This window comes from Neospora caninum, chromosome V (genome assembly GCF_000208865.1).
Source record: "Neospora caninum Liverpool complete genome, chromosome V".
In the NCBI taxonomy this organism is placed as follows: domain Eukaryota; phylum Apicomplexa; class Conoidasida; order Eucoccidiorida; family Sarcocystidae; genus Neospora; species Neospora caninum.
The window spans coordinates 722031-749078 of NC_018391.1; the positions used below are offsets into that span (position 1 = coordinate 722031).

General features: G+C 62.2%; 1 protein-coding gene across 1 annotated transcript; it reads right to left on the bottom strand.

The window, feature by feature from the left end:
• On the bottom strand, positions 1-26607 carry NCLIV_012990 (hypothetical protein; the record flags this gene model as incomplete). The annotated part of the gene is made up of 17 exons (XM_003881490.1): positions 1-866; positions 1136-1252; positions 1526-1795; positions 2144-2435; positions 2844-3137; positions 3270-3396; positions 3718-14522; positions 15145-18840; positions 19324-19413; positions 20106-20681; positions 21226-21715; positions 22352-22822; positions 23194-23460; positions 23838-23884; positions 24182-24325; positions 24791-25962; positions 26268-26607. 17 exons carry the CDS (start codon positions 26605-26607, stop codon positions 1-3), a joined length of 20064 nt encoding a protein of 6687 aa, XP_003881539.1.
• Between the last annotated feature and the right edge of the window lie 441 nt (positions 26608-27048).

A 27048-nucleotide genomic window follows, 5' to 3' on the forward strand; every position in this document is an offset into this window, starting at 1 on the left:
TCAGCTGTCTCCGGTTCGCGACTCGAAGAACGAGGAGACAGACGCAAAGGACGAGAAGAGCGAGGCAGCGATGCTGTTCTTTGAGACGTCCAGGTTCCGCCTGTCGTCTTCCTTCCTCTCTGGTGCACTGCTGGGAAGGTCGCGAGGCGGCGGAGCAATCCCGTGGAGGAAGGATGGTCTCCCTGGCGAGGGTTCGGACCGCTCCGCTCTCTTTTCGTCCACCAGAGAGTCATAGAAGTGCCGAGAGTTTCCCGGCGACGCGGACGGCGACAGGGAGAACGAAGAGCGCGGGTCCCACGCACGTCTCCCCTTGCCCGCGGTTCCGCCGCTTTGTCTTTCTCCGTCGTCTCGTGTTTCGTTCTCGGAATCTTCGCGCCTCGGCGACGCTCGAGAGAGCGACCCGGAGACAAGCGACGCGCCTCGGCCCCTGGACTCGCGAGGGACGCGCTGCGTTGTGTTCTCGCGAGAAGACAGGGTGAAGGACGTCTCACTCAAGGGACTCAGCGAGAGCGAGGCGGGAAGCGCGGCGCCTGGCTGACCGTCTGCCTCGCCTTCTTCGAGAGTCGCGAGGGGAAATTCAAACTGTTCGCGGCGGCGAGAGCCTCCCTGCACGGCAGGATCAGCGCGATGTCGCTGGAGCGGGGAGGCGAGCGACACGTCGTTTCTTGGCGCTTCCTCCGCTGCTCCCCGGCGACGCTCTCGGGGAGGAAGAGAGGACGGCGAGGGCAAGGCAGGCAACGCAGTTAGGGCGGCGGGAGACTGGCCGGGGTGGGTCAGAAGTTTCCCTCGGAGTTGCTGCTTCACGTCGCAGACTAAAGTGAAAAAGTACCGCCGGCGCGCCTCGAGCATCTCCGGCGGACGCTCCTCTGTGGAAGCAGGCAAAACACGACGCAGGCAGAAGATGCGTCGCGAAAGAACGCTTCACAGAATGGGGCACCGAGAGCACCGGGGCTTCTCCAGGCGGGCACTGCATTGCGACTGCAAGGGGAGAGCATGCAAAGAAACCCGACCACACACTTTTCTCGCGGCTGCGGGGGACGGGGGCGCAAGAGGTGTCGACGCCACCGCCCACGGAAAAGGCAAATTTAGCGAAGCTTTTCCACCGTCTCCTTGTTTCCTGCTTCGAGGAACTTACCGTCCAGCTGAGAGAGAGAGAGACCGGGGGGATCCTCGGCGTCTGCTCGACTGGCATGCGAGAGATCTTGCTGGCCTCGGGGAGGCGGCAGGGGAGAGACGACAAACGTCGAGGAAACTGCGCGAGAAAACAGAAAACAGAAAGAAACGGACGGTGGGAAGAGACACGATGCTGGGTGCGAGAATGTAGATCCGAATTCTTTCAAAGAAAGCCCCGAGACAGAGAGCAAAAGCGGAAACCTATGACCCCGAAGAGGACGCAGACACAGGCCGAGGGCCGGGGAGAGAGAGGAGACCCAGTACGCCAAACGAGACCGAATCGTTCCGAGAAAAACGCAGTCTCGTTCGTCGCGCTGGTCCCTCCCATTGCGTTCTGTCGAATTCGGCGTACCGGGCAGGATTCCGAGGAGACGCTCGAGGAGATGCTCGTCCTTGAGAACGTCTTGAAGAAGAGCAAGAAGGGAGATGAATTCGTTCATCACAAAACTCAGACTCCTGTGCAGAACGCGGAGCTGTCTGTACACTGGAAAGGCGTCACCAACTCTCCCGCGAACAGCCACTGCAACCGACTGTTTTTCCGACCGCGCACTGAGACTGAGCGCCCGAGCTGCTGGAGCAGCCGCGCGCCGGCCCACAGAGACGGAGCGCGACTGCCGCAAACCTGAAGGCAGACAGGACATCCCGAGACACTCGAGGAAGGTGCGAGGCCGTGAGGAAACGTCGAAGCGTCAGGTAAAACCACGGCGGGAGACACACGAGGCGTGCGCTCAAAGCGAGTCGCTGGGCCCGTTCACCATGTGTCTCTAGGCATTAAACAGGAGAGGAAAAGCTCGAAATCCGCACGTGGAATCTTCGAGACACCCGCCCTGCGCGTCGGTTAGGCCGGCGCGCACAGATACGCCTGCAGCATGCGCTCCGCCTTAAACAGAGTTCTCTGTACACTCCCGAAACGCGGCGTTCGCCCGCGAACATCCCTGGTCAGTTTCATCTCGCATCGCTCAGGTCGTACCTGGTCGACTGCAGCGGAGGATTCTTCGTGACGCCGAGAGAACAGCCGCGGCGGAATTCTGGCTAGCCCCGAGCATGAGGGACGAAGCGAGAGAAGTTTCGGGTACGGCGCGCGACATTTGGAGGGTGTTTTTTTTATCTCTTCCTTCGCCCTTTCCCGGATCTCGCCACCGGTCCTCGCCGACTGTCTCGCCCGCCAGCAGCCGCAGGAGCGGACGGAGGGAGAAGGCCTCCACGCGAAAGCGGTTCGCGTCCCTCTGAAGACGCAGGCGCGCCGATCGCTCGGACGCGAGCTGAGACGAGAGGCAGAACGAAAGAACGCTCGAGAGAGAGAGTGAAGGAGTGGCTTCTCAGGACAGAAAACCGAGAAGGAATGGAAACGCACAGAGGAAGGGGTGCAATGAACGGTACGTGGCACTGGACGGAAACGCGTTCTCGAGACAAGTCGGCGACGCTTTCGAAACGCGAGGTACACCGTTTTCTGCCTCCCCTTCGCCCCTTCGGGCTTGCGGGCCCTCTTCCGTCTGCGCCTCAGCCCCTGCTTCGCTGTCTCCTGCTGTGCAGATCTGTCGAGTCTCTGCCGCTGTGCCTGATTCATTCTCGCCTCTGCTCTCTCCGCGGGGCCTTCGTCTCGAGTCGAGTAGCAGATACCAGGCAGGAGAGAAAACTGCATGCGGCCTCGGCCCCCACGCACGCCGTACCTGTCTCTTCAGCACTTCAGTGTATTTGAGTTTCTGCTCGGGATTTTGGTGGCTAGCCAGCATGACATTGTCGGACTCGAGTTGTTCTCTCTCCCCGCGCTCTTCGGCGATCTGCTTCCAGAGCGTGGCCACCTCAGTTTCAAGTTCTCGGTTTTTCAGTCGATACACTTCGAGGTCCGCTTCCACGCCTCGCGCAGCTTCTTCGCGCATTTCCAGCTCTTCTTGCAACGCACTTATTTCCTTCTCGAGAGGCGCGACTGCGCTCGCGGCGTCCTGCTGCGTCGCCAGTTCGGCCTGCGAAACACGAGGGAGACGGAGGCACACCGCTTCGAGAGAAGAGACGAAAAAAAGGATGGGAAAGCGAGAGAAGAGAAGGAACTCGGGGACCGAGGCGTCCATACAGCGCGAGAGAAACAAACGCCTTACTTGAAGATGAGCATTCCTGTCTGCCAGCCGGAGCGTTTTCTCGTGGAGCGCTTTGAGGTCTCCCGCCTGGCGATCCAACTCCTGTTGAAAAACGCGGTTCTCTTTCTCGAGAGCCATGCATTCCTCCCTGACACAGAGTCGCACACAAAAAGCTGATTCAAACGGTATCCCTTCTGCCGGTTCACCCTGCGCTAAGTTTTGTGCTCTGCTTCGTCTCTCTTCTTGCTTCGGCATCCCTCCTTCGCGCCTTTCTCTTCTCTCTCCTGCTCTTCTCTTTCTCTCTCTGCATTTCGCATCCCGTGTCTGTTCTCGTCCCGAGTGGGTTTCATCATCGCATGCACCAACAGTCTCCCCGGCGGCTGATCTCTTTTCGTCCCCTGTATGTCTTTTCTTCGTCTCCCTCGCTCGGTCTCGCGTGCCTCCGCCTTCCCTCGCCGTCCGTTTTTACCTCAACTGCGCAGACTCCTTCTGGTGCTCCTCAACCTCGCGCCTTCGCCGTGCTTCCCAGCTGCGTCTGTCTTCCGCCCACTTCCGTTTGAGTTCCTCGTTGCGCGTCGCCAACTCGTCGAATTTTTCCACGCCCTGTTCCAGTGCATGCTGAAGCTCTTCGGCCCTCCGTGTCGCGCCCTGGAGCTCGCGCTTGAGTCCCCCCTCCTCGATTTCCGCCTGCTGCAGCTTCGCCTCGAGACTCTCGATCCGCTGCAGAAGGACGGCCTGTGTCCTCTCCGCTTCCTGCTCCGCCCCTGGCGCGCCTCGCGCCTCGACGTCGCCAGCTCCTTCGCGTCTTTGCCTCTCTCGCGCCGAGTCCACGGAGGCCGCGCTCTGCTCCCTCTCCACGCGCATCTTCAGCGCGCTGCATTCTTCTTCGGCTCGCTCCAGAGCGCGCTGAAGCAGGAGGTTCTCTCGGTTCGCCTCGCGAATACGCGCCTCCATCTGCTTCACCGTCTGCCTAGCGTCCTCCCGTTGTCCCTCGAGCGACTCGCGCATCGCCTGGAGGCGTGCGGCGTCGTCTTGCAAGGCTCGCACTTCTTTCTCGAAGGAAGTGCGGAACTCGTCCAGTTCGCGAGTTTTCCCCTTGAGCAGCACTTCTTGCTGTCTCTTGTCTCTCTGCAGCTCCTTGCAGGCCTCTTCCAGGCGCCTCAACTCCTCTTCCAGCTCTTCCTCTCTCGCGCGGCGTCGCTGGCGCTCTCGGGCCTCGTTCCCCTCTTCGCGCGACTCGCCTGCGCTCTGCTCGCCCTCCCCTGGCCTCCCGCGAGTCGCCGCGATGTCCTCTGTGAGGCCCGAGAGCTCCCGCTGTTGCCGGTCGACTTGTCTCTGAAGGGAACTGTTCTTCGCTTCCAGCTGCCGCTTGGTCTCTTCGAGGAGGTCGAGGCGCTCCTGGACGTTTTGAGCAGCCTTCTGCAAGTCCTGGATCTCTTTCTCTGCACACTCGAGTTCGCTTTCTTTCCCCGTCAAGCGGGCGAGGGCGACTACCAACTCTTCTTCTCGCTTCCTCAGCGTTTGCTGCACTTCCTCGACTCGGCTCTTCAGCGCCGCGAGCGCCTCTTCCTGGTCCTGGTGCCGCCGCTCTTGGACGGCGAGCGCTTTCCGGCTTTCGTCCAGCTGGGCCTTCAACCGCCGCTCCTCCCGCTCGAGTCTCTCGCGTGCACGGATCGCTGACTCCAGCTCCTCAGAGAGATCGACAGGCTGCGGCGTCTCCTGGTCGCGTCGTGCTGCTTTCTCCCGCTCGACCAAAGCCGCTTGCACAGACTCCGCCGTTCTCTGCAGCGCGGCCAGGTCGGACTCCAAGTGGCCGCACCGATTTTGGAGATACGAAACTCTCTCGTTCAGCTCCAGATTCTCCTGGACCAGCTTTTCGCGCTCTCCTGCATGCTTCTTCTCGCTCTCCGCAACCTCGGCCCTCAGCGCCCGCTCGAGGCGCTCCCTTTCCTCTGCGGCCCTCTGCAGCCTCTGTTCGAGTTGCGCACTGCTTCCTGGATCCCGGTGTTTCTCGCGTCCTTCCCTATCGGTAGCGTGCATGCGGTCCAGACTCGCTTCATGAGCCGTGACCGTCTGCTCGCGGTCCCTCGCGGCTGAGTCCTTTCGGCCGATCTCCTCTTGGAGGCGCTGCCGCTCGCCCCTCAGTCCTTCCAACTCGCTCTCGAGCCGCTGGACGACTTCCTCCGCTCGCGCTGCCCGCCCCTCAATTTCCGCGACTGTCTCCTCCAGGCGCTGTCTCTCTTCGTCGGCGGCGCGGGACTGACTGCGGGCGACGGCCTGCTGCTCCACCACTTCCTCCAGCTGTCTCCGCAGGTCGAAACACTCAGCCTGGAGATCCGCTGCGCGAGTCTCACTTCCCTGCGCCCTCCTCTCAAGGTCCCGTCGCTCCTTCGCGGCAGCGGCGAGCGCCTGACCCAGCAGCGCCTTCTCTTCTTCGGCAGCGCGTATCTGCGCACTGAGGCGGTCGCCCCGCCGCTCCAGAGAACGCTTCCCTTCTCGCAGCTCCGCTGCTTCTCCGCGGAGACGCCGCAGCTTCTCCTGAAGACCCACACACTCCGCCTCCTTCTCCCGGAGCGTCTGATCCCGCGCGCGCCATTCCTCCGCAAGCTGCAGCGCCTCTTCTCGGCCTCGCTGGTGTGCACCCGCGGCGGTCCGCTGTCGCTGCAACTCGTCCCCGAGCTCCTGTCGCCGCCTTCTTTCCGCCGCCAGCGTCTCCTCGAGGCGAACCTGCGCCCGCTCCCGCTCCTCTGAGGAAGCCGCCGCCTTGGCCAGCGCACTGCGCAGTCGGTCTAGTTCGCGCGCCTGAAACGTCTCCTGCTCGAGCGCCTCTTTGCGCGCCGCCTCGACCTCCTTCAACAAGTCTTGCAGCTGCTTCACTTGCCAGCGCTCTTCCTCCAGATCCTGGGCCAAGGCCGCGTGCCTGCGCCTGCTCTCTTCTTCCCGCTCGCGCAGCGCACCGACCGCGTCGCGTCGCTCCTGACGCAGCTTCTCGACGAGCACCAACAGATCGTCTTCTCGTGCGCTGTCTCCCCCTCCACCAGCCGCACTCGCCGACGCGCCCTCCTCGCTTTCCTGGCGCTCTCGAGACGCGAAAGACGAGCACGAGGCGCCCGGCGGAAGGAGCGGCAAGGCGAGGAGTCCCTCGAGAATCGCTCGCACACGCGCCAGCTGGCTTCTCCCCTGCTCGTCCCGGCGCCGGAGACTCTCCAGCGCACGTTCTGAGCTTTCCACTCGCGCCTCCGACGCCCGGCACCTGGTGTCGGCTGCCGCGAGCCGCTTCTCGAGTTCGACTGCCAAGTCCTGAGCAGATGCTGTCCGTTTCTCGCTCTCTTCCAACTCGCCGTGCAAGCGTTCGGCGTCTTCTCGCAGCTTCACCACCTGCGCGGCGTGAGTCTCCTGCAGCCGCACGACTTCCTGCTGCAAGCAGCTGATCCTGGCGTCGACGCCTTGTCTCTCTTGGTCTCGCTGCCGGCTCCTCTTCTCTAGCGCCCGCAACTGAGACCGCTGCGTCTCGAGAGCGTTCTTGAGAGACTCGTTTTCTCCCTGTACCTTCTCCGCCGCTTCTCGTTGCTTCCGCAGCGCCTCTTCGTGGTGTCTCGCCGCCGCCCGTTCTCTCTCTTCGGCTCCGGAGCGCAACCTCTCGTGTTCGTCCTCGAGAGCCTCTCTCAGATCGGCGACTTCTCTCTGAACACGCGCGAGTGCTTCTTCGCTCTCCTTCTTCTTCAGCTCCAGAGCCGCTCGCTCTCTCTCCGCCGTGCGGAGGCGTTCTTCTCGCTCGGCCAACTCCGCTCTGAGAGTCGCGTCGACGCGTTCGAGGTCTCGTCGAAGCCGCAGCGATTCTGCGTCTTTCTGCGCAGTTCTCTCGACGACCTCCTTCGTCGACATCTCCCGCTCTCGCTTGCTTCGCTCTCTGGCCTCGGCCAGTTCGCGCTGCGTCGATTGCAGCTCGGCCTCCAGATGCTCCATGCGGCTGTCTCGCTCCTCCAGAGCCGTCACGAGATCCCTCTTTTCTCTCTCTGCCTCGTGCATCTCCCTGACGAGCGCGACTTTTTCTCGCGCCTCTGCGTTCTTCCTCTCTTCCAGTTGCCTCGCCGTCTCCTGCAACGCTCTCTCTGTCTCCCGGAGCTCTCTCTCTTTCTCCCGCAGTGCGCGCGCCTTCTCCCGACGCACTTCCTCTTCCTCCAGCTGGGCCTGCGCGGCTTGCAGTTGGCCCTCGAGGCTCTCGACGACTTGTTGGTGTTCGTCGCGCGTCGCCTTGAGGGCGAGGACTTCTTCTTCCTGCCGATCCAATTCGTCGCGCAGCCGCTCCGCCTGCGCACTCCGCACCTGGAACTGTTCCCGCGCCTTGTGGAGGAGGTTCTCCACCTCTCTGAGGCGGGCCCCGACCTTTGCTGCGTCCGCCTCCGACCGCAGTCGCCGCCGGCCTGTCTCCTCCAGCTCTTTCTCCATCTGCAGGCACTGCTCCTTGAGTCGGTTGTTGAGTTTCCGCTCCGCCTCGAGGGCAGCCGTCGCGAAGGCTTCTTGCCGCGAGCATTCTTCGAGGCGGCTCATGAGCTTCTCTCTTGTCGCTTCCGCCTCTTCAACGGTTTTCCGGTGCGCGTCGACCTGCGCTCGCAGAAGCGAGACCCGTTCGCCGTCCGTTTCGCGCTGCTTGTACGACGCAGCGAGTTCTCTTTCGAGGGCCTCCGTTCTCTCTCTTGCCTGCTCGAGCATCCGCTGGGCGTGGGCAACCTCCGACTCCAGCGCAGCCACTGCCCCAGCGGAGACTCGCCTTCCTTCGCGAGTCGAAGACGCCAGGGAGGAGGCGCCCTGCGGCTCGCCGTCTCTCTCTCGGGCTTTGTTTCTCTCGCTCTCGAGAACTGCGGCCAGTTTCGCTTCGGCCGCGAGGCGCGCCCGTTGAACGCGGTCTCGGTCTTCTCGGATGCGTGCGAGGGACGCCTCCGTCGCCTTCAGTTGCCTCTCCAGCGTCTCCAGGTAGACGAGACTCTCGGCCTTCTCTTCTTGCCAGGCCTTCCTTGCGCTCCCCTCCGTCTCCCTGTCTTCTCCAGGGTCGCGCCGCGCGTGTCTCTCGCGCTCCCGCAACGCCGCGAGGGAAAGGGCCAGACTCTCTCTCTCCTGCTCGGCAGTCTGCAGCCGGAGGAGGCTCTCTTCCTTCTCTCTTTGGAGACGGCTCAGTTCGCGCTCGAGAGCGACGACGCGGTCGAGTGTCTCTTCCCGCTCGCGCCGCGTCCTCTCCAGTCCACTCTGCAGCCTCTCGAGCTTCTCGATCTGCGTGACCTTCTCGCTGTCGGCTTCTCGGAGTGCCCGCCGACAGTCCCGGAGCTCCTGACTCAGTGTTCGCATCTCCTCCTCTAAATGGAGACACCTGTTTCGCGCGCCGTCGAGCTCGCCCTTGGACATCTGACTCTCCTGCCGGAGATGCAGACACTCGCTCTGAAGACTGTCTCGGCTGTCCGTCACGGTTTGCAGCGTCTTTCTCAGGTGGCTAAGTTCCTCCTGGAGAAGAGTGTCCCGAGGAGTGGAGAGAGCGGGAGCACGACGGTCCGGTGAGAGATCCGCGTCTTCTCCCGCTTCGTCCGCCCCGCGCTTGCCTGACGCAGTCTGGATGTTCCGCGTCTCTCCTGAAGAGCCCGGCTCGTCCCCTCCGCGAGACGAGAGCCTCCCGCCTTCTCCCTCGCCCTCTCCGGGTGACCTTTCGGCCTGGAGGCACGCGAGAGCCGCCTCCGCCGTCTGGGCGCGACGCGCTTGTGCGTCTCTCTCTCTCTCTGCTCGCTCCCTCCTTCGCGCTTCTTCTTCCTCACCGCGAAGCGCCTTCTCGAGATGAACTTGCGTCTCTCTCCACTGACTCCGAACTTGGACGAGGTCTTCGTTCAAGTCTTTGCACCGGTCTTCCCACACGGTGCGACTCTCGGCCATTCGCGCCTTCACCTGATCGACTTCTTCTCGCCGTCTCTCTCTATCCTTCTCGCGCTCCTCCTGCTCCCGCTGCCGCTCTTGCTCGAGGACCGCGACGCGCTGCTCGAGCCGCGAGCGGGCTTCGCGCTCGTCCTCCAGCTGCCCGAGGAGCTTCAGCCGCTCCTCGCCCCGCGCCTTCTCCTGCTGCTCTCCCTTCTCTCTCTCCTCGCCCAGGGCCGCCTGCGTCTCTTGACACTGCGTGGCCCACCGCTTCGCCTCGGCCTCCAGCAGCCGCTTGGTCTCCTCGTGCACCTGGAGGCGTCCGCGCAACGTTTCCAGGGAACTCTGGAGAGCTCGGCACTCCTCCTCCAGCGCAGCTCGGTCCAGGACGAAGGTCGCCTCGACGTCCTCTTTCTGAAGCTCCACCTTTTGCCTCTTTGCCTTCTCAGCCTCGAGATCCGTCTCGAGCTTGTCGTGGCGCTCTCGCGTCTCCTCCATTTCCCTCTGCAGCAGCTGAAAGGCGCTGTCTCGCTCGCGCTGGAGCGCAGTCGCCTCCTCGATCTGCTGCCGCAGGAGAAGCACGCGGTGGGCATGCGAGTCCTTCTCTCTTCGAGTCTGCTTCAGTGCCGTCTTCAACTCGTCGACTGCGCTGCGGATCCGCTCCAAGTAGCTCTCCTGAACCCGCTGCTGAATGTCGCGCTCTTGCAGCGCCTCGACAAGCTGTCGTTCGCGCTCCTCCTGTTCCCGTTCGCTCCGCTTCGTCGACGCCTCGCCCTCTCTCTCGGCCTCCATCTTGTCGAGGCGGCGCTGGAGACTCTCCGAGAGAATCTGCAGGCGCCGCACTTCCTTCTCTGCCTCTTCTTTCTGGTTCTGCGCGTCCAAACACCCGACCTCTGCGCGCTGGAGTTCCGCCCTCAGCGCCTCGCGCTCGATCTCCCCGTCTTGACACTGCTGCTCGAGAAGCCGGATGCGACTCTCGAGCCTCTCTTCGCGCTCTCTCGCCTCTCGCTCGGATTCTCCCGCAACCTGGTGCCCGTGCGTGATGAGCCGCTGCTGCTCCTGCTGACTCTCCAGCTTCCGGCCGAGGTCTTCAATCACCGCCTGGAGCATCTCGGTTTGTTTCTGGAACACGACGGTCTGCCGAGCGAGCGCCGAGCCTCTGGAGTCGTGCAGCGACGCGCCCTCGTCGGACGGCCGGACATCTCCGTCCCGCGGCGACTGGCGGTCTCCGGTTCCTCGTCTGCTCGGGCCTTCAGCCGAGGCGCGCTGCGCTTCGCAAGGGGCTTCCCCGCATTCTTCCTCGCGTTGCTTCTCCAGCATCTCCGCGACCTTCGCTTGGTACTCGCGGCACCGTCTGTGGAGCTCGGACGCCTGCGCGCGGGTCTCCTCCTGAAGGGCGAGCAGCTTCTCAATCCGTCGCTGCGCTCTCTCCAGTTCGGTCGCTTTGATCTCGCCTTCTTCCTTCTCGCGCTGGACCTCGCGGGACAGCTCGGCGAGCTCGCGACGCAGACTGGCGCAGTGCTGCGCGTTTCGGTCTCGCGACTCCGACGCCGTCTTCAACGCAGCCTCGAGAGCGCGACATCGCCGCTCCGTCAGCGCGCGCGCCGAAGAGAGAGACGCCTCCATTCGCTCCTGGACACTGTCTCCGCCTCGCTCGCGACCGCCGCCCGGGAACGGCCCGAGGGCAGCGCCTGCGCTGCTGCTTGCCAAGGTGAGGAACTGACGCTGGAGAGCTTCGTCTTTGACCTTCAGAACGGCGAGCTCGTCTTGCGCCCGACACACTTCTTCCTTGGCGAGCGCCGCGGCGAGCTGCGCTTCGGCGAGTTGCTTGGTCAACTCCGCGGCGTCGCGCTGGCGCTTCTCGCTCTCGGCCTGCAGCCGCGTGCGCTCCCGGGACCACTCCATCACTTCTCGCTCGCGGACTTGCTGCATTTCCTGGACGCGTTGCTCGGCCAGTCTCAGGTCGACGCGGTTCTTCTGCTCTTCACGCTGGAGCTGAACCAGCAACTCCTCCGTCGACACATGCGCCTCTGCCCAGGTCTGCTGGAACCGGCGCTGCATTTCCGCTTCGCGCTGGAGAACGCCCTCGAGCTCCTGCCGCGTCGCCTCCTCCCGAGCCTGCAGACTCCGGTTCTCTTGCTCAAGACCCTGTGCGCGCGTCTCGAGGGCGCGGAGCTCCGCCTCCAGAGCCCCGCATCGACTCCTCAGCTGGCTGGTCTCCTCTCGACTTTGCTGCTCGGCCGACTGCCACGCGCGCTCGCGCCCCGTCAGCTCGGCGCGGGAGAGTTCCAGCTGCCTCTGGAGGCTCTGCGCCTGGTTCTGCGTCTCGCCGAGAGTCTCTCTGAGCATTTGCTCGTGCTCCTCCGCTTGTCGGCGGCAGTCCGCGAGCGCCGACTCGAGCACTCGTTTGATGCTTCCGCTCTCTTCTTGCAGCTGCGCAATCTTCGCTTCGTACCGACTCTCTTTCGCCTGCAACTCCGTCACTGCGCTGCAGCTCCGATTCATCGAGTCGCGCGCGTCGGCCAGCTGCTGCTGCAGACTCGCAATGAACCCCTCGCGCTCCCGCACCTTCTCCTCGACAGACGCGAGAGCCGCCTGCAGGCTGTCCGTCTTGCCGCGCCACTCTGCCTCAGCTGTCTGCCGCGACGCGTCGCGGGCCCCCACGAGCGCCCGCAGCTCCTGCTGTCGCTGCTGACTTTCGTTGACCAGCTTCTCCCAGAACTCGCGCTGAGACGCGTGGCGCTCTCTCTCGGCTTGGTACTGCATCTGCACGTGCGACAGCTCGGTCTCCGCCCGACTCTTCTCCGCGCAGAGCTGCTCCAGCCGCTGGAGATGCTCGTCGACTTGCAATTGGAAGAGCCGCTTCTCGCTCTCGGCGTCTCCCAACTGTTTCGTCAGCGTCGCCACTTCCGCTGCGCCCTGCTCCAGCCGGTCGTGTAGGCGCTTCAGCTCGCCACGAAGAACCTCCTGCTCCGTCCGAGTCGCTGCGATCTCCCCAACTGTCTCTTCGCGCCGCCTGCGACACTCCTCCTGCAGTCTGCAGATCTCTTCTTCTCTCCCCTGCAACTCGTGTTCCAGTCGCTCGCGCTCCGCTTCGCGTTCCTGGACCTCCTCCTCCATTCTCTGCTTCTCCTCTGCCCAGCGTTCCATGTCTCCCAGCAGCCGCAGGCGCTGCTCATCACTTCTTTCTCGTGCTTCCCGCTCTTCCTCGCACCTCTCGCGCTCCGCCTGCAGCGCCTCCTCCTGAGCTCGCTGCGCCGCCTCGCCTCGCTCTCGCTCGTCCCTCGCCTTCGCCTCCAACTCCCGCAAGCAACTCTCCAGACGCGCCTGGGCGGCCTCCGCAGCCTGCCCTCGCGCGCGCTCGGCTTCCACCTGCTCTTGCGCCTCTGCGAGCTGCGCCTGGACGCTGTGGAGACTTCGCTCCAAGTCGTCAACCTCTGCATGCAGTCTCGCCACTTGCTGGCTGACCTCGTCTCTGGCCTTCTCCGCTTCCCCTTGGCGCTCGATTGCATCGGCGCGCGCCTCCGTCGTGTCCACAAGTTCCTTTCGGAGTTTCGCCACTTCGCGCTTCTCTTGGTGCAGCTGCTCCTGCATGCTCTGAAGCTCTTCGCGGAGCGCGTTTTCGTTCTCTCGCACGCGGGCCTTCTTCGCTTCGCTCTGCTCCGTAGTGCTTGCGAGTTGCTGTGAAAACTCCAGGTGTTGGTCTCGCAGCAGGCGGGTCTTCTCCTCGTTCTCCTTCTCGAGCCTCTTCACCTGCTCGGCGAGCGCGCGCTGTTCTTCGCGCGCATTCTCGACTGCGCCGCGCTCATCGGCCAGGAGGCCCTCGCAGAGAACTCGGGCGCGCGCTGCTGCAGCTGCGGCCGCCTCGGCTTCTTCCCGGTGTCTTTGTTCCACTTGGAGCTTCTGTTGCATCGCGAAGAGTTCGTGTTCCATTTCCCGTTGCTTCTCTCGAATGTCGTGGAGCCGCTCCTCTTCTTGGATTCGTCTCTGGTGGAGTCTGAGATGCAGTTCGTGGAGCTCGCCTTCGTACTCCCGGACCCGCTTCTCGCGCTCTTTCTCCCGCTCTTCTTCCCTCCTCTGGGACGCCTCTTCTCGCCTCCGCGCCTCCTCTTCGACCTGCGCCAGGCGCTCCTCGCAGCTCTGCAGCTGACTGGCTTTCTCCGCGACAGCCTCCTGCTGCTCTCTCCACCGCTCTTCCCACTCTTGCCGCTCACGCGCCCGCTCCTTCGCTTCTTGGGCTCGGGCTGCGTCGACCTCCCGCTGCATGCGCTCTAGTTCGTCTCGGTCTCGCGTCTCGCGCTCCAGAACGCGGTCGCGCCACGCCTCTGCCTCCTTCGCCTCGCGCTCTCTCTCCTCCGTCAGCCTCTCGACTTTCTTCTCCAACTCGCCCCGGAGACTCTCTGCCGCCTCCCACTGCTGCCTCTCTCGCTCTTCCTTCTCGAGATGCGCCGCCTGCAGATCTCGTGTCTCGCGCCGGATTTCCGCCACTTCGCCCTGCAGCTCGGCGAGCTTCTCCCGCAGCTTGTCTCGCTCCCCGACGACTGCCGTCAGCTCCTCTAAGGCGGCGTTGTAGCGCTCCACGAGCGTCTGGAGCTGCCGCGCCGTCGCGCGATGTCTCTCTTCTCTCTCTTCTTCTTCGTTCTCGCACTCCTGCAGAGACGCATCCAACTCACGCGCCGCCTGGACTTGTCTCTCGAGCTGTCGCCGGAAGTTTTCCTCCATTGTCTTTTGCTCTTCGCGCTTCTCCTGCAGCAAGGTCTGGAGCGTCCTCACGTCCTCCTCCGCTCGCATGCGCTCCTCCTCCAAGCGCGCATGCAGGAACTGCTGATGGCGCGCCTCCTGCCTCTCCAGGGAAGCCGCGTACTCCTTCCTCGCCGCCTCGTGTCCTGCTTTCTGCTCCTGGAGCTCCTTCTCGCGGGCGTCCAGCTTCGCCTTCTGCTCGGCGAGCTCCCGCCGCAGATGCGCCTGCTGCCGCTCCACAGTCTTCTTCTGCTCCTCTTGATCCTCGAGGCGCTGCAGCAGTTCTCCAACGCGCTCCTCCTTCTCTTGCTTCGCCCTCTCCAGATTCTCGACTCGCCGCTGCTGCTTCTCCTCCCTCTCGCGATCTGCCTGTCGCTCTCGCTCCCTTTCTCGCTCGCGTTCCGAGCACAAGCGCTCGAGTTCTTCGCGGCGGCGAGCCTCCGAAAGCGCCAATTGCACCTTTTCGTCCTCGCAGTCCAGCAACTTCCTCTGCACGGCCTCCAAACGCTCCAGAAGCTCCGCTGCATGCGCCTCCGCGGACTGGCGGCGGCGCTCCTCGCCAGCGAGTTGTTCGCGATGCAACAGCAGTCGCTGCTCCGCTGCATTCTTCGCGAGGAGTGCCTCGTGCCGCTCTTCGTTCTGCGACACACAGCGCAGTGGGCGAAGGAAACCAGGGAAACGCATGCAGCCCGCCACCGGAAGAGCCCGCGAGGCCCAAGCCAGAACAGTCGACAGCGCACTGGACTCAAAGGAAGACCAACAGGGCGGGGAGACAAATCGAGACGACCAGACTCTCCCCATGAGACACGCCCGTCGAGCTACAGACACACAGGACCGAACCGCTTGCCGCAGGGGTACGCAAGCTCAATAGGAATTCCTTGAAAAACCCACCCGGCTCCCAAATCCCACGAAGCAGACACATCCCCGTGAAATAAAGAAGTAAACTCAAAGAATTACAAGCGCCTTATTGCCCTCAAAGTCGGCATCTACTTCCATGCTGGCATACTCATATATATACCCGTGCGTATGTCTATACGTATTTGAGCGTGTGAGCATATATATATATATATATATATATATTTCCATGTATACAGATGTGTATATATATGTTGATATGTATATATATATATATAGAGAGAGAGAGAGAGAGCGAAGAGGATAAGCCGACATAGAAGGTTATATACGTCTGCCGCCTCTCTCCAGTGAGCACATTCTCGCCAGCCTCCCGTCCTCGCTTGTCCGTTCCCGTTTCGGCTCTTACCAGTTGCAGCAGGCGGGCGTTCTGTTCTCTCTGCTTCTCCTCTTGCTCTTCGATCTGGCGACAGAGTTGCGTCTCCCTTCGCTGCGCCTCCTGGATTTCCTGGTCCTTCACGCTGCACTGCTGCGCGACGCGGGCGAGTCGGTCAGCTTGGTCTTTCACGCGCGCCACAGTCTGTCGCAGCCGCTCCTCGACATCCCTCTTTTCTTCTTCGGTCTTGCTCAGCACCTCTCTGCTGTCCTCGGCCGCCTTCTCCAGCGCCGCCACGCGACCAGTGAAGGCCCGACACTGGCTCTGCAGCTGTTCCACCTCCCGTCGCAGGTTCGCAGCGAGCGTCTCCTCGCCGGGTGTCCCAGGGAGCTCAGCAGGGAATTCCTGGACCGAGGAGAAGGAGGAAGACAGCGAGCATGCAGACGGCTGCTCCAGCGACGATACCGCCAAGTCCTCGAAGGCCCCGACAGCGTCGCCCAAACCCTCGGAGCTACAGCCTTCCTCCTCTCCCTCACGCGCCGCTCTGGGAGTTCGCGCCTCCGGTTCACCGGCCACGGTCTCGAGCTCTTTCACTTCGAGATGCAGCGAGCCTGGTTCCGCCGCGCGCTCCTTCGCCGCCAGCGGGTCGCGGAGATCCGCCAGCTCCGACTCCAAGCGCACCACCTCAGCCTCGAGAAACGCGATTCTCGCCACGAATTCGCTCTTCCCCTGCGCGTGGGACTGCGTCATGTGTTCCTGGAGCTTCTGGTAGAAATCTTGCATCTCGGAAATGCGCATCTCCGCCGCAGCCTCGGCCTCCTGACGCGCCTTCCCGAGCGCCTCCTCGTGCGCAGCCTCGCGCCTCCGCAGCGCGTCTTCATGCAGCCGCTCCAGCTCGCCCTTTGCTTCTCTCGCCTTCTCGAGGTCCTCGCGAGTTCTCGCCTCCAGGCGCTCGACCTCGCTCCGGAGCTTCTGCGTCTCTGTGATGAGGGCGTTCTCTGCCTCCGCGTGCTCGTGCTCCATCTTCGCCTGGAGGTTCTCGTAGAATTCCTGGATCTCCGAAATGTGGACTTCTGCAGCGTCTTCCGCTGCCTTGCGGGCCTTCGCGAGCTCCGCCTCGAACGCCTGCTCATGCCGCAGCGCCTCCTCGTGGAGCGTGAGCAGTCTCGCCTTCTCTGCCCGCAGCGTCTCGAGCTCCTGCTCTGCAATCGCGAGGCGCTGCTGCAAGGCCTCTGCGCAGTCCTCGTTGCCAGCGGTCGCTGCGCCGGACGCGCCCCGAACGCAGCCTGTCTCCTCGTCCGGCTGGGATGTACGCGCCATCTCGAGGGCGTCGGCGAGTTCCTCGCACCGCGCCCGGAGCTCGGAGCTCGTGCGGCACTGCTCTTGCAACTTCTCTGTCGTCTGATACAGATGCTTCGTCAACGTTCGCCGCTGTTCCTCGAGCTCGGCCTGCGCGTGCTCCAACTCCTCGACGCGTCCGACGAGAATCTCGTAGTCTTCTGCCGCCTGTAGCTCTTCTGCCGAGACCGCCGCCTCTCTCGCGGGCGTCGCCTCTGTCTCCACTCCTCTGGGGGTCGCCTCTGTCTCCTCTCTTCTGGGCGTCGCCTCTGTCTCCTCTCTTCTGGGCGTCGCCTCGCTTCCTGTCTCCTCCACTGGGGCTTCCTGGTCTCCGTCCTCGCCAGTCTCGTTCCGCTCTTCCTGGCCCTCGCTCCCCGTTCCGCGCCTCTTCCTTTCTTGTAACACGCGGAGACGCCGAGCCTTGTGTTCCTCCACGACGCGAATCATCCGGTGGAGCTGTGCGCGCGCGTCGAATGCCTCCCTCTGTAGGGCGACGTAGCTGCCCTCGAATTCCTTCATGGCTGCTTGGTGCTCGTCCTCCTTCTCTTCCCACTCGCGCACAGTCTCGAGCAGCTTCTTGTTCTCGATTTCCTGGAAGTTCACAACTCGCCGGAGCTCTTCGATTTCCTCCTCGAGACGCGCGTGCGCCGCCTGGGTAGTCGCCTGCCGGTCCAAACGCTCTCGCAAACTCTCCATCTCCTCCCGGTTCACAGCCACTTCCCCCCGCAAATGCTGGACCTCCTCCTCACTCATCTTCAGCGTCTCCTCCTTCTCGATCTCTCTGCGGAGCCCCGCGTCCCTCTCTTCGACGCGGCTGGTCTCCGCCGCCTTCCTGTCCTCTTCCAGAGCCGCCAGAGCGGCCTCGCACTCGCGGACTTTCTCGCGAGTCGCAAGCAGCTCCGCCTCTGTCGCTGCGAGGTCAGCGGCGAGACGCGCCTTCTCTTCAATCTGTGCTCGCCGCGCCTCCTCTTCAATCTCTGCTCGCCGCGCCTCCTCTTCAATCTCTGCTCGCCGCGCCTCCTCTTCACGCTCTGCTCGCCGCGCCTCCTCTTCACGCTCCGCTTGCCGCATCTCCTCTCTCTGCCTCGCTTCCTCGGTTTGTTGTCGAGCCTCTCTAGCCTTGGCCTCGGCGAGTTGCTCTTCGAGTTGCGCCTTCGCCTCCTTCTCGACAAGTAGCGCGCGGCCGAGCTCGGCAACTTCATCTTCCCTCGCCCTCAGCTTCTCCGCCAGCGCCTCGCCATCGGAGAGGCCCTCGCTCTCTCCGCGGGCGACCGCGTCGGCGCCACGCAGCGCGGCCACAAGCTCTTCCTTTTCCGTCGCCGCGGCTTCCAACAGGCCAGTCAACACCACCAACTGGTTCCCGAGCTCTTTGCATATCTCCTCCGCTTCGCGTTTCTTCTCGGCGGTCGCCTCCAGCTCTCTCCGCAGGTTCGCCTCTCGCGTTTCGCCTGGCGAGTCCACAGACGCTCTCCTCGGCGGCCGATCGCTTTCTTCGTCCCCGAAGAGCGACAACGACGAAGACAGAGAGGACCCAAGAGAAGGCGCATCTCGAGAGGAACGCGCATCGTCCTGGGATCGCCCCCCGCGTCTTCCAACCCGCCTTCTCTCTCTCTTCTCAGCCAAGCGCCAAGTCTGCTCCGTCTTCCACTTCGTCTCTAAGTCGCGGCAGGCGGCCTCTGCAGCGGCGCAGTTTTCCGAGAGATCCTGCAGTCTCGTCTCCAGTTCCGCTTTCTGCTGCGCGAGACTCTCGCAGTCCGCGAGTGCCTTCTTCCACCGCGCATGCAGTTCGCGGTTCTCCTTCCCTAGCCGCTCGTCGCTGGGGTCCGCGGAATGGCCTCTAGACGCCAGACTCCGCTGATGCGCCTCGCGCTCTGCCTCCCACTCCTGGTGCTGTCGCTCCATGCCGTTCGTCATCGCTTCGAGACGCTGAGCGAGCTCGGCACACATCTCTTGCAGCGCGTCTCTTTCGCGGATGAGCCTTTCGAGTTGCGCGGCGACGTCGCTCTCACCTTCTCGACTCGGCGCGGGGACAGAGACACTCTCGGCTGGCGCGAGGAACACGTGGGACGCGCTCTCTCGTTCTCGCTCTAGGAGACGCGCGTTCGCCTCTGCAGTCTGTAGGCGGTTCACCAAGTCGCGTACGGTCACCTTCAAATCGCTGAGCTCGCTCGCCACCGCGTCTCTCTCGGCCGTCCTTTCTGCATGCGCCGCTGCTAGCGCCTCGCCCTCCGCCACCAGCTCCTCGACGCGGCGCTCCAGGCGCCAGTTGTCCTCCTGGGCTGCAGAGACGCGAGACGTCTCGCGCTCCAGAAGCTTCGGAAACGCGGCTCTTTCTTCCATCTTCTGGTCCAGCGCGAGGCTCCGCAGCCGCCACGAGGCGCCGTGCAGCGACTGCGCCATCCCCGCATCAGGCCGGCACACGGAGAAAACACCCGCATTCCACACGTCTCTCTCCACAAAGTAGGCACATGCAGACGGAAAGACGTTCAAACACAAACGTAAAGACCTTAGAATTTGCGGTCGCACACGGACCCACGACACAGAAACGTAGAGTTCCAATTCACGACGCCCCCCCGCACACCCACATATATATATATATATATATATATATATATATATATGGATACATATGGAGATATATGCGTACCATCAGTGCATGTTCTAATATGTGGCTCTGGTGAAAACCTGAGGGATACCGTTTTCCACGTGTTTTCAAAAACAGCGAGATGGGAATTTTTACTGTCGTGAAGCTAGAAAGAGGACAACGCACACACAGACCTTCACAGCCACATCACCAGGACTTGGCGATACAGATATCCACACAAATCAGGAGATCTCAACCGCTTAAGGAGACGAGGTTGAGGAGAGCTTTACCTGTTCAGCAGATTCGGCTTCGAACAGCTCTTTGTTCTCAAGTGCTTCCTCCTCGGCTTCGCCTGCTTCTCGCTCCATCAAAGCGAGGAACTGCGAGGCAAACCAGAGCGATCGTCTCTCACTCTTTTGCAGGCGCGTCTCCAGTCGTCGTGCCTGCACGAGAAGTCGCCCAACAAACACCCATGGTGGGGGAGGGGAGGGGGGATGGAAGGGTTAATGCATTTCTCGCAGCGAGAAACGGAGAAACAGAATAGGTTCCTCGTTCCCGGATCCGGCGTGGACCCGCAAACGCGAGAGGCAACAAACGGAAACGCACGGAGCACGAAACTGTTCGAGGCCTGTCGCTGCGCGGCGTGTAGCATGCAACCTACGGCGTCGAGGCGCTGCGACAGTTCCATCCGGAATCCGAAAACCGACGCATGTGGAGAGACGTCCATAGAAAGGGCTCCAAACGTAACACCAAGCGGGAAGCAGAGATATAGACGTCCCTCCCATAAAACTTGTTTATATATATATATATATATATATATATGCATTATAAATATATATATATATAAATGTGAGTGATTGTTTTCGCCACATTCTGGTGTGTGACTAAACGCCATAGACACACTGAATGCTGACTCTTTTGTGTGCATGCGAAGGCTGGCAACCTGCGAAAATAAGGTTCGTTTCGGATGCATATCCTACAACGTCGCCGTCTCTCGCCTCCCCGTGTTCTAGGATTCTCCCTTTCTGTCGCTTCTGCCGCTGTGTCGTTGGAGTTCACTTCTCTGTCTCACCTCGTCGTGGAGGCCGTCGTTCTGTTGGTGTGCGTAGAGGAGCCTGGCCTCGAGTTCCAGTTCTCTCTGTTCCAGGCCTCTGGCAAGGTCGGCCCAGTTTGCGCGGTTTTGCAGAACGTCGAGAAGCTGCTGACTGGTCCAGAAGAGCGTCTCCCCTGCCGTGTAGGCGGGCTGTATATACAGCGCGCCGGCGGCTTCGTGGTCGGCGAAGAACGCCTCTGTCTCCTCGGTTGCTGCGTCCACGGTGGCGAGCGCTCTGTCCAGCTGTCTCTCGAGATCCGCGACGTCGCTGCTCAGCTTGTTTTCGCGCGCGACGGACTCGCGCAGAGACGCCTGCGCGGCCTCTGCCAGGAGCAGGACGAGGCTCAGCTGCGCTTCCTGGACTGCAGCTTTGCTCGGGTCTTCACTGGCGGCAACCGTCGAGGCGTCGTCACTCGCGAAGGCAGGAACCGCGCCTGCCTTGGGGTCTCGTGCCGAAGCGGTCAGAGCCCCGCCGCTCCGCAGACGACTGTATTCGCGCTCGGCCGCCTCGGCCCGCACAACGGCGGCTTCCAGCTCGCCGCGGAGAGAGCGAACCTGCGGGGGGAACGGGAACAGCGAGAGGAGACACAGCACACGATGGAGAATCCCTCTCCGCAGGCCTTCTCGCAAGAGAAGCACGACCTCCAGACTCCCAGCTCCGGTAGGAAAGTCTGACAACGGCCTGTCAGCGTATCGGCACAGCGCGAAACTTCTCGCGGCGGTGCGATCTGTCGCGGCCACAGGACCGCCTTTCGGTTCCGGGGAACGCGTTCTGACGCGATTCCGCCACACGAGGAATCCCGAAACTGCAGCCACCTCACAAAGCGGATCGAAACCTCTTTTTAAAATGGAGCGAAAAATGACGAGCTCAGCACACCTACGGCGGAGCCTGCCTCTCTCTTCGCTCCCCCCAGCCGTTGGATCAAGTCTCGCAGCAACAGGGAATTGGAATCACACAAAGACGAGGCGCGTCTATCGAGCTGGGTCTACTCCGTCTGTTCCGATTTCTTCACGTTGGACTGCGCAGCGAGTGTTTGGCACCGGTCGCCACGTCTGCCTTCTCGGCAGACATCGCAGAAACGTTTGTGGTCCGGCTCACCTGTTCCTCTTTCTTGGCGAGGCGGTCCTCCAAGTCCCGTACATGCGCCTCGAGAGCCTGCGTACCCTTCTCCTGCTGCCTCTGCAGCTGCGCGAGTTTACTGACGGCGTCTTGGGCGCGTTTCTCGCAGCGGCCCTTCTCCGCCAAGAGGGCGAGGAACTCCGTGCGCGCCTTCTCGGTCTTCTCCAGCAGGTCCAGGCGCTCAGTCTCCAAGCGTTCAAGGCTTGCACGGAGAAGGCGGTTCTCTTCCAGGCACTCCGTGTGGTGCTCGTGGAGAGCTTTGTACTCTCCGCGTTGCTTGCGGAGAGCGGCCATGAATCTCTCGCCCACCTCCAGTCGCGCCTGCGCTGCGCGAAGGAGTTTCCCCGCCTCCTCGCTCCGATGCTGGAGAACCCGCGCCTCCTCCGTCTGTCTGTGCAGCTGCTGCGAGAGACTCAGCCCCACGCTCTCGGCCACCCGGGCTTTCTCGCGGGCCACGTCCAGCGACGACCTGCTCACAGCAGAGGAGGCGAGACTCAGACAAGTGGGAGATAGGTGAACAGGCGCGGGGGGGAAAAGGGTCCGAGGCCCCAGCAGCCTGCAGGCTGAAAGCGCCGCCCCCGCGTTTGGGGCTGTGCGACACCGACCGAAAGGCAGAAAACACACCACAGACGAACAGGGACGCACATGAAAACGCGGGCAGGAGAGACGCAAAACACGGGAAAGAACACCGTAAAGAACGCAGAAAACGGCAGCCAACAAAGAGACACGGCGACACACCAGGCTGCACATTGTCTTCTGTGTTTTTCATGGGCCTGTCAGCCCATCTCGACCGTTGTCTATGCGCGCACTTCACGCACGCCGCGTCGACGAATCCATACATGCAAACACAGTACCACACAAAGATACATATGCAGATGTGCGTGTCGCGTGTGCGCCTGCGGATCTGCGTGTATCGCCAGCAAAGTGGAAACATCTGCAGGGGTTGGGGGATGGGTCCTCTCGCATCTCCTTCGAGGATCCTCGGACAGGTCAGTTTTTCCGCTCCACGGGGGGGCTGCTTGGGCTCCAAAACCATAAAAGCGTGAGCCGTCTGACGAGTCGGTGGGAAAGACGGCGCCTCCCGCTTCGGCGGTTCCGCACTCACGTCAGAATGTGGACTTGCTGCTCCAGTTCGACGCATCTCTGTCTCCGCTGAGCATTCAGGCGCTTCCTGACGGCGAGCTCGCGCCGCAACGCCAAGTCGTGGGGCGGCCTGCCTCCGCGAGTCGAACTACTCGCCCTTGAGAAGAGGAGATCGTCCTCGCCGAGGCTGCTCTCCGCCAACAAATTCCGGCCTTCTGCGCTCGGCAGATTTGTGAGAGAGGCGGCACGTCGAGAAGAGTCCCCGAGAGCCCGGTCGGCGTGCGGCCCGGAGAAGCGCAGAGTCGGGGACACGTCGGGCCCCGCGGGCTCTCCTGGGGGCTCCGCCGAGGCTCCGGGCGCGCCGAGCGGGCGCGAAGAAACGTGTGTGGGAGAGTAGCCAGGCGGCCCCGTGGCCGCCTGGGACGGGGAGACAGCACACGGGGCGGGCGAAGCGAGAAGCAGCGAGATCTGCTGTCGCGCCTGAAGAAGCTCTCTGGTGTGAAGACACAGCGGAAACAGAGACGCACACGTGGTGGCCCAGACACGCCAAAAGCCGAAGCGGCCATGACCGACACTGCGGGGGCGGGGCGGGGACTTGAATGCCAAGAAGATCGGGAAGTCGATGGGCTGCCGGCGCATTTGCGCCCGGCAAGGACACAGATCGCAGGCTTGTTTCTCGAGTTCTCTCACGGATTGCTTTGAAGGCCCAGGCGCGTGTCGCCCCAGACGAAAAGAAGCCAAGAGACGGCCGAAACGACACAGCAAGGTTCCGGTGAGCGTCGAATGCGGCCCGTCACCTTTGCTACAGTGTCTGTCTGCTCTTGGGGTGTCTTTGCCTTCGTCGGATTTCCACGCTCTCCTTACTCTCTCAGAGCTTCATTCGCGGCGTGCGCAGCCTGGAGCTTCTCCGTGAGTTCTCGGCTTCGCTCGCTCAACTCCTGTCTCAGCTCGTCCTCCCGACGCCTCTCCGGCAGCTCGCTTGCTTCCCCGTCTCGCTGCTCTGTCCCCGTCTTTGCGGGCGGAGTCTGGTCGACCTGAAGAGAGGGAGGAGAACCCGCGGACGGTTGTTGCGTCGGGCCGGCGCGAGCGGGGCGGACGTCTTGCTGAAGAGCCGCGATCTTCTCGCGGAGTCTGAGAGCAGGAAAATCAGGAACCGCGGCCGACACCACTCGCGCAATGGACAGCGCTTTCGAAAGAACCGCAACAGTTCCTTCGAGAGGGTACAACCCCGCAGACGCAGCTCTCCTCGCGAGAGTCCTGAGGTTGAACGGATCGTGGAGAAACGCCTTTTGAAGGGGCGAAGCTCGCGAAAAAAACACGCTAAGGAGACCACAAAACGGGCCCTTGGCCGGTTGATACGCAGAAACCCCCAACCGATCGAAGCTGCACTTGTCGATGGCCACGGGGAGTGCAAGGATGGAACACAGTCAAGTGGTTTTACACCCAGTTGCTCGACAGCCCCAGGCGTTATCCTAACCCGGGGCGCTGTCCTTTCTTCGATCCCTTACTTTTTCGTCTCTTCGCGTGCCAGCGCCAACTGCGCCTCGTGGAAGGCCTACAGCGATACGCACAGAAGATCCCGCAACGCCCAGGGTAAGGCTTTTCACTACCTTCTTAAGAGGCCCCGGCACGGCGTCACCTACGCAGTCTCTGCGGCGTCAACGAGCGGAACGGGAAGTGAACTTTTCTTGTTCGTGCAGACAAAAGGCTCTGCCGTTGGGGCAGACCCAAGCCGTGCTTCACTGTCCACGAACAGAACGTCGCACCTGACGCATGCAAACCCCCCCCCCGCCAGCGATTTCTGACCAGCTAGGCTTGCGCATCTCTGAGCGGGTGCCTTTTCGTTTCTGACCTTCGATACGACGACCGCTCCTTCCGCTTCTTCGCCTCCTGCCCCGGCGTGCCTCGGCTGCGGCTTCTCAGCGACGCTCGTCTCCTCGGCGCCGCCAGGGCGTTGCAAAGTTTCCACCTGATGCGTCAGCCCCGCCACTTGTGCCTGCAGATGGAAAACGTGAACAATGGAAGAGGAACTCGAGACGCAAATGTCTTGCGAACTCCCCACGAAGCTCCATCCGAACAGGGGCGGTACAAAGCTCATGAAACATTCCAGAGAGAATTGATACACCCGAGGTCCGAAAACGCCGCAAATTTTTCCAGTTCAGCGTTTGCTTCGTTCGGACTAAGCCTATTTCTGTCTGTATATACATTTTTACAGATGCCTAGACGAACAGATAATCTGAAAGAAACCTATAGATTCGGCATCAACGCACTAAGGCATGATCTTCGGATGTGATTTGAATAGCCGACAGCTGAGAAAGAGGGCCTTACCGCCCCAGCCGCGGGAATCCTGCCTCTCGGGCAACAGCGACACGGGAAGATTTTGAACTCGCAGGGAGACCAGCACAGAAACAGAAGGCAGCGGCGAAAAGACTGACGAGTAAAGGCAGGAAAAATCGCTTACTTGGAGGAACTGGATCTTCAGTTCGCGTTCATGCAACGCCGCATCTTTTTCCGCACACCGTCTCTCGGCGTCCTCGTACTTTGCGCGGAAAAGCTCTGCCTGGCGTTGATAAAAAACGACGTGATCCGCCGCAACGTCGAATGCCATGGCAGGTGTCTGCGCATACACCGTACCTTCCGTTTTCCGGAACTCGCCCTCCAGCTCATGTCCCCTCGAGGCACCGGAGGCGGCCGGCCCAGGGTCTTCCCATCTCGGGCCAGCCTCGGGAGAGAACGTCGAGCCAGGCGGACGCATTTCCTCGTCGCGTGGCTGAGGAAACCTTGCATCCGTCCAGGCTGGGACAGGAGCCGAAAGGCGCGCCTGCCGGCTGTGGAGGAGAGCCTCAAACAGATCGTGCTGTTGTTGGCGTTGAAGGGCCCGGAGTGCGTCCTCCTCGGGTGTTGTACAGGCAGTGCCCGGAGAAGGGACGGGCGACGACGGCGGGGGCAACAGAACCTGCGACGGAGTCTGGAAGTCCGAAGCGCTCGAGGCGAGACTCGTGCCTCTCCCAGCTGTCGAGACACTCCACGGAGCACTCGCAGTCCTGACGGATGCTTGCCGAGGTCGGGTTGTCTGCTCGTCACGCACCCTCCACTTCTGAGGAGACACGAAATGGTCCTTCGCTCCAGTGCCACGGTTCCGAACCGCTTCTTGAGCTTCCCAAGGGCGTCCAGGCGCTGTCTCCTCTTGGCCTGTCTTCTCGCGTCCTGGGGAAAACGCGCGTGCGGAAATGTCGCTGTTTGGCAGTGCAAGATGCGGCAGCATGGTTCGCTCGATGCCGCAAGTGAAGTCGTGTTGAAAACTGGGCGCAGCAGGCCCCACGTCCACAACATTGCTTTCCGGTAGTGTACAGACACTAGCTCCGGCCTCCACAGCCCCCCAAAACGCGACGCTTTTCGGAGCCGGCGACGCGATAGCGCGCTCAGGAGAGACAGACGCAGGGCGATGGGAAACTGCGGACGTCGCGGCGCCTCGTCGCGAGGCATCAGAAGGTAGTCCATCTTGATTCCCTCCAGAACAGGCGACGCAACGCCGTGAGAGGTTCCCAGAAACGGCTGGCTTCGAGATCAGCGATGCACCCTGCTGGGTCGCCGGCTGTGAGACGGTCCGAGATGGCGCCTGCGGGGTGTAAGCTGCAAAAGAATCGCAGAAGAGAGCAGACACACAGTGAACACATAGAGCGCGAGCTCGCGCGCATGCGGTCGGCTGAGGAACCGTGGAAGCGAAGAAACCCCCCCCCCCCAGTCTCCTTCCACAGGCTGCGGGCATGCGACAGAAAAGCCAGCTTCTTCAACGCCAGAAGAGACGGCGAAAGCGTGAGAAGTTGCACACGAAACGAGGATTCGTGGTCTTGAGCAGTACTGGCAACTGAGAGAAGAAAAAGAGACCTAACGACGTGCAGGCTAACTCTAGCGAGCTCTCGTGTCTGTCTCCTTACAGTTTGCTCGCGGGAATGCCGCACTGCGAAGGACCGTCCCCCGACCCTCGCCAGACGCAGACGCAGGCCGGCTCCGTCCTCTCAGTTGCCGAGGCCTGTCGTGCGCGCCTCTGCACGCGGAGCCTGCCAGCTGGGCGTAGGTGGCGTTCTCCGTCGGGAAAGTCAGGCGTGTTCCCTCGGCGTTTGAGTCCGGAACGCCGGAGGGTGGGGGGACAGGGCCGCGGTGTCCCTGAGACCCGCCAGGGTGAAAGTAGGCGGAAGGGGGGACGAGGGAGGGTGAAGAAAGCGCAGTGACTGTAGCCCGGACTGGCGCTCTCATGGGGTGAAACGGGATCTCCATTTTGCAGGCCTCTGGGAACACGTACCCGCCAACCACCAACACAATTCGCTCACATATACACCAAAGACACACAGCAGACGGCAGACTCGTGGATCCGCCAGAACTGTGTCCCGTTCGCTTCTGCGTCAGCCGCGAGAGTCCTGCAAAAAATCTGGACTGCGGCTTCAGCGCACAGCCCGGACGGGAATCGAAGGTGCGCGTTGTCGTCTCCGCGCACCTCGACTCGAGAAAAAGGCCTGGCAAACTAAAGCAGAAGTCTCTCTCCCTTTTTGGAGCCTGGGACGAGAGTCGCCACCGGACGGGGAAATGTGGAGGCAAGACTAGGTGTGGACAGGAGACTGCTGCACACGGAATGGGAGGGGGGGGGTGGTATTTTGCTTTAAACGGGTTCAGATTTGACAAGAGTCTTGAAAAGTTGGGTGCGAAGACAAAAGGCAGCAG